Here is a 6,780-nt window from a genome sequence, read left to right as displayed (position 1 = left end):
CTGGAAGTCATGGCGACCTCTGGTGAGTGACCCCTACTGGGGACCTGGAAGATATTCAGAGAGGTAACTGAATAAAGCCTGCCCCCACCTCTGGTATTCCAAGGAGTTCTCCCATCCAAGGACTTGCCGGAATCGACCCCGCTTGGCTTTCGAGATCTGATGAGATCAGGCTTGCCTGGGCTATTCAGGTCAGGGAGTATGGAAGTAGTTTTCATAGGGTAGAGGCCACATCCTCATATCCATCTGCAACATATCCCGTAAATAAAGAAATAAATAGTCCTCAGATGGGACTAACAACCCTAACCCTAACAATCCTAACCCTAACCCTAACAATTCTAACCCTAACACTAATAACTCTAACCCTAGTAACCCTAACCATAATAACCCTAACCCTAATAACCCTAAGCCTAACAACCCTAACGCTAATAACTCTAACCCTAGTAACACTAACCCTAACAACCCTAATAAACCTAACCTTAACAACCCTAACCCTAATAACCTTAACCCTAAAAACCCTAACCCTAACAACCCTAACCCTAATAACCATAACCCTAACAACCTTAACCCTAATAACCCTAACCCTAGTAACCCAAACCCTAGTAACCCTTACCCTGATAACCCAACCTCTAAAAACCCTAACCCTAATAACCCTAACACTAAAACTAATAAGTGTTAAGACACTGAACTGCAGGCTGTGGAAGGTCAGTAGTTCAGCAGTTCGAGACCCGAATATGCCGCACGACGGAGTGAGCTCCAGTCTCTAGTTCCAGCTCCTGCCAACCTAGCAGTTCGAAAGCAAGAAATTGCAAGTAGATAAATAGGTACCACTTCAGTGGGAAGGTAACAGCGTTCCGTGCGCCTTGGTGTTTAGTCATGCTGGCCACATGACCACGGAAATGTCTTCGGACAGTGCTGGCTCTTCGGCTTTGAAATGGAAATGAGCACCACAATCCTAGAGTCGGATTCAACTGGCTTTTGAGCAAGGGAACCTTTACCTTTACTTTAACCCTAAAAACCCTAACCCTAACAATCCTAACCGTAATAACCTAACCATAGCAACCCTAACCCTAATAACCCTAACCCTAACAACCCTAACCCTAATAACCCTAACCCTAATAACCCTAACCCTAATAACCCTAACCCTAGTAACCCTAACCCTAACAACCGCAACCCAGCGTTGGTCTGAGGTATTTGAATCAGCATGGGTTTGGTAGAACAGCAGAGCAAATGCTAGATGCAGAATGGGGTAAGAGTTAGTTAAAAACTCAAGACGAGTTCTGGTGTTTCAAGAGAAGGGGTCTGGGTACTGGAGAGAGTGTACCATCCTTCTGGAAACCAAAAGAGTCAGAGAATATTCAAATAAAGTGGACTGGAGTGTTTGGGAAAGCACTGGAACAAAAGCCTCTCAACATATAGATTTAAGTTACTGTGAAAAGCTTAAGAAATTATCTTTAGCCTGAAACATAAGAACTAAAGTCTGTGCATGTACTGATTTTACCTCAGAAATTCCAACCCCTGATTTTACCTGACCTTTCCCCCTATGTTAAATAAAATATTTTGTTATTTTTGAATTTTAAAACACCTTGAGTGCCATTTAGTTTAAGTTAAAGTGGGCTCCTGATCCTTCCCTCAGGTTCCTGGGCTGAGGCAGCACCCAAAATATTCTCCTGTGACAGGGTGGGACAGCCAGAGTTCTTCAGCAAAGGAGAAAACACATTACTGGGGTAGCTCAGTCAGTAAAGGGAAAGAAAAAAGGAGGGAAAATCTTGCCTGTGAGGGAGGGAAGTGGACGGGGCTGTCATACCATCATACCTCCCCCCCTTCAATTTTCTGGTGTCCTGTGCAATTGTGTGTTTCTGGAATGTAGCCAATGGCCATATTCCACAAGAGCTAAGTAAATTATGCAAGCCTGGGCGGAGTAACTGGAGAATATAATCTTGGCTGCACATATTAGGGGATTCACGAGTCAGGCAATGGCAGACAAGGCAGCGATGCTGAACACACGAAGCATCCTGGTGACTGGATCCAACCGAGGCATTGGCTTGGAGTTTATCAGACAGCTGTCGGAGAAAAGCAACCGGCCAGAGTGGATTTTTGCAACCTGCAGAGACCCAGAGGGACCCCGTGCTCAGGTGAGCCCTCGAGTAGATACTGGGATAGGGGCCGGAATAAGAGAATGCCCCTGGATGCCATGGATATGGTGTCCAGAAGGACAGAGGTTTAAATTCTTTGGTGAGTTTTGTTCTTAAGCTTCTGAATAGTGGGGCAGTTGAGGATATCTGAAAGAGCTCTTAAACGCCAATTGAGTGTGTGTGTAAAGTGCCATCAAGTCGCAGGCAACATATGGTGACCTCTCGGGGTTTTCAAAGCAGAGGTCGTTTGTCATTTCTTCCTCTATTTACCATGTCTGGAGTTCCTCGGTGGTCTCCCATCCAAGTACCAACCAGGGCTGACCCTGCTTAGTTTCCAAGAACTGATAAAGATTGGGCCAGCCTGGGCAACCCAGGTCAGGGCAAATGCCAGTTAACTGCCCTTTATGATGAATGATCTTAAGAGTGTATTTGAAATAATCCAAGTTAGATGTTCTGAAATACTAGCATGGCAGGAATATAGGTTTTTAATGCTGCAGTCGCGACACTGTAACTCCCACCGTAAGATGTGGAGAAATGTATTTAATATTGCACGAGTCGCTTTCAGAAAATGGTATTGAAGAATGCACCTGGAGCATTAAGTTCTGATTTCTGGTTGGGTCACTGATCATGAGGACAGTGCCAGAGGGTGGGTTTGCCACACACATTTCCCAAGTCCTTTTTCTATATGAAATGTAGGTTGCTTCCACATGGGGATAATTCCCTATTGTGCAGTCACTGCAGTAAAAGACAAGGGGGGGACGACGGACGGATTGAATTAAGAACCGAAAGGTTAATGAAATCAGAATATAAAGGCCCAATAGTTCTGTGTCTAAATTTGAAACATAAATATTATCAAATATATGAAAATATACATGTATTTATTACAGATTCAATAAAAACAAATATAGGCTCAGAGATAGACCATTACTGACCCTGACCAAACATGTTTCGGCACTACTACATTACTGTTGGATTCAGACGGCATCTTAAAAAAAAATTACTAGGAGAGAAAAGTATACAATTATTCGAGAGAAGTGTACCTGACGATGACAGCAAGTTATCTAAAATGAAGCCTCTGATTTTTATCTCTGCCTTAGGTCACAGACATTGATTATAAAACAATTTCAATTGGTCTAAGTTTAAGAAATGACTGTATTATTGCAATGCCTGGAGGGAGCCATTCTGTAACAACATTGTTTGACCACTGAGAAAGGCCAATTGGCCAAAACGTATTTGGTCAGGGTCAATAATGGTCTGTCTTTGGGATTAATGTATGATTTTATTCTGAACTGAGGCTAATACTTGGCCCGATATTTCTTTTTATGGAATTGGTTATATAAACCAGTACAGAATCATTTGCGCCAGCAGTGGAGTGCCCTCATGGGAGAGAGATTCTCAAATAAATATTCTCCATGGCAACCCTCTGTGCCTGCCAGTCCTCTGAACAACATGACACCAGAGTGCTTTTTGCTAGTTTTTTTTTTTAAGCAAGCGTGACATAGTGGTTAGAGTGACAAACCAGGACAAGGACCCCTTTTTGAGCCTTTGGAATTCCGACACAGGGCAGTGGGCACAATCACAAAATGGCTGCTGCAGGAGGTGAAGCCAACCACAAAACGTCAAGGAGTGTGATTATATATCTCTAATAGTAACTCTTCAACATTTCAGTCAGAAGCTCTGTTTAACATGATGCCTTTTTTATCTGCACAGCCAGTTGTAAGCCCTGCTGGGCAAAAGCCCTACCTAGCCCTGTCCACTTTCTGAAAACGCTAGGTGGGGGGGGGACAGGAAAAGTGTTGCCAGGCACCGTAACACCCCCAGGCACCATGTTGGAGACTCCTGAACAAGGATCCAGGTTAAGGTTCCTCACAGGACTGTCACGAGGATAAAATCCACAAGGTTTAAAAACCAATGTTGTAAGGTGCTTTGGGTTCCCCTTGGGGAGAAAAGCAGTACATAAATAGAAATAAATACATAACATGAACACATGAAATTGCCTTATACTGAACAGACCATAAATCCATCAAGGTCAATATTTCCTACTCAGATTGGCTGTGGCTCTCTGGGGTCTCAGGCTGAGGTCTTTCACATTACATCCTACCTGATCCTTTTACTTGGAATTGGGACCTTCTGCATGCCAATTAGATACTCTTACTATGGCCCCTCCCCAAGCAGAGACAATGATGCATGGGTGCTCTGAAAACCCCTGCTTCAGTTTGAGAGCCAATGCAGAGCAAATCCTCTCATGTGAAAGCAGCTATATCTTGAAACACTCTCCTTGGATTCCCTAATCTGAGCAGGATGCTTCCTACAAGTTGGATTGCTGTTATCTCTTTATTTGAACCTCTGACCTCCCTTACCATCCAGTAACATCCAACAGCTAATTCTGTTGGTTTATGATGGGACTCATGCCTAACCATTCTACACCAGGTTCTTAATTTCCCCCTTACATTGAGAATTTACACTGGAAATACTCATGGTGTCGTTCACACCAAGCCCTGGCCTCCTGTCCCTTTCCTCTCTAGACCCCACAAGATTTCCCAGCATGATTTCCCCCTTGCATACGTATGTGAAAACGTGAGCTGTGAGTGACTCACAAAAGCTCATATTGAAATGTACATTGTCAGTCTTTAAGGTGCCACTGGACTTCTGTTTTATTGTGCAACGACTGACTATCATAGCTACCCCCTGCAATCTGTTTGCTGCAGGACACTTATTTTGTATTTATTTATTTATAAATTAAACTTTTAGACTGCCCTCCAACCTATATACAAGGCTCAGGGCGGTGAACAACATAAAAATATTCATAAATTAATAAAAACGGTTCAGAACAATAAAATAATACACGGTTAAGACATAACCAGATGGTGCTAAAATCTTCACATTTTGCCACTGCTTGGTGGGGAGGGCAGAAAACGGTGGGAGGGAGTGGCAGATGAGGTGGAACTTGTCACTGTCGTCATCAAAAAGCCCGGCAGAACACCTCTGCCTTGCAAACTGTGTGGAACTGCATTATGTCCTGCAGTCCGCGGGTGTTATTTGGCAGAGAGGCCAAAAAGGCCTGGCTCTGGTTGAGGACAGCTGGATATCTTTCGGGCTGGGGATCACCAGTAGGTTTTCCCCTGCAGAGCGTAGCACTCTTCAGGGGGTATACCAGAGGAGGCAGTCCTGAAGATACGTGGGTCATTTCAGTGCAACAGATGCATCTCTTCTGAACTTAGAATCCAGGAGGGACTTCATCTCCTCCCACCTTTCTTCCAATACTATCTCAACTAAACCCATTTTCCAGACTTCCTCTTGGGTCACAAGTCTCTGGATTTGTTTTTTTCTTTTAGGAGTTGAGGAACTTGGCTGCCAAGCACCAGGGAATTGAAATCATCCAACTGGGTATGTGCCAAGCACTCCAAAGTTTTACTTCTTCCACTGTTGTGAATAGGAGCTAAGATTCAGGGCTATTCTGCAAGACTTGAAAATTCCGTTTTTGCACATTCTGCCTTACACTGACTCAGATCATTCAACAGCTCAACCAGAAGTGTCTCTGACTGGCAACGGCTCTCTGCCAGAAGTCTTTCCTATCACTTTTACCTTGGAGCCTTTTAAACAAAGATGCTAGATTTGAACTCAGAGCATATACTGAGTTGTGGCCCCTCTTATACGCACAAAAGAACCTGCCTTATACTACATCAGACCATCAGTATTGTCTACTCAGACTGACAGCAGCTCTCCATGGTCTTAGGCAGAGGTTTATCCAGGGCTTTTTTTGTAGAAAAAGCCCAGCAGGAACTCATTAGCATAATAGACCACACCCAACAGCATAAACTCATTAGCATATTAGGCCACACCCCTGACAACACAGCTCATTAGCATACTAGGCCACACCCCCATGTTACCAGAAGTCTGGTCATCCAGCCACACCCACCTTTTGCTTCTTATTCTGTTTACCTTGTTTGTTGTCAAAACCCAGGGTTTTTTTGTAGCAGGAACTCCTTTGCATGTTAGGCCACACACCCCTAATGTAGCCAATCCTAATGAGTTTCTGCTGTTGGGTGTGGCCTATTATGCTAATGAGTTCCTGCTGGGCGTGGCCAACTCCGGAGCCAGCCGGAACTCCGTTCCTGTGCGTTCCTACCCAAAAATAGCCCTGGGTTTATCACATCACCTCCTCCCTGATCTCCTCCCTGATCCTTTCAGCTGGAGATGCCAGGGACTGAACCTGGGACATTCTGCATGCCAAGCAGATGCCCTGCTACTCAGCCACAGCCTCCCCCCTAAAGTCAGTATTGTCTGCTCATACTGGCAGTATCTCCCCAGGGTCTCAGATGGAGATCTTTAACATCACTTTCTCCCTGATCCTTTTAGCTGGAGATTCCAGGTATTGAACCTGGGACCTTCTGCATGCCAAGCAGAGGCTCTACCACTGAGCCACGGTCTTTCCCCTACTAAAACAGGAGTGAAAGGCATTTCAGTAATCAAAGAGTAATGTGGAAAAACATCCACTTTTCACCTTCACAAAAGGTTCAAAGCACCTGTTGGGCCACTCCTGTGCAGAGGTACTCTTGTCTAAGTCAATTGAAATCAATGGGGTTAGATCGGAGTAATTCTGCATAGCATTGCACAATATTCTTAGGAATGCATTAAGTAGGAGTTA

At 44.4% G+C, this 6,780-nt stretch overlaps 1 protein-coding gene across 1 annotated transcript in view; it reads left to right on the top strand.

The window, feature by feature from the left end:
• The first annotated feature begins 1,976 nt into the window (after window positions 1-1,976).
• Window positions 1,977-6,780, top strand: part of LOC107110640 (C-factor-like) — a 9,384-nt gene continuing 4,580 nt past the window's right edge. The window contains exons 1-2 of the mRNA XM_015411441.1: window positions 1,977-2,132; window positions 5,468-5,519. Of these exons, the coding sequence (XP_015266927.1) occupies window positions 1,992-2,132; window positions 5,468-5,519 (193 nt within the window). The 5' untranslated portion in view covers window positions 1,977-1,991. The remainder of the gene's footprint in view (window positions 2,133-5,467; window positions 5,520-6,780) is intronic.

The sequence above is a fragment of the Gekko japonicus genome, unplaced genomic scaffold, assembly GCF_001447785.1.
Source record: "Gekko japonicus isolate JY-2015 unplaced genomic scaffold, Gekko_japonicus_V1.1 scaffold3758, whole genome shotgun sequence".
Lineage (NCBI taxonomy): Eukaryota > Metazoa > Chordata > Lepidosauria > Squamata > Gekkonidae > Gekko > Gekko japonicus.
Note: the sequence above shows the minus strand (reverse complement) of the source record. Positions and strands in the feature narration are given on the sequence as shown.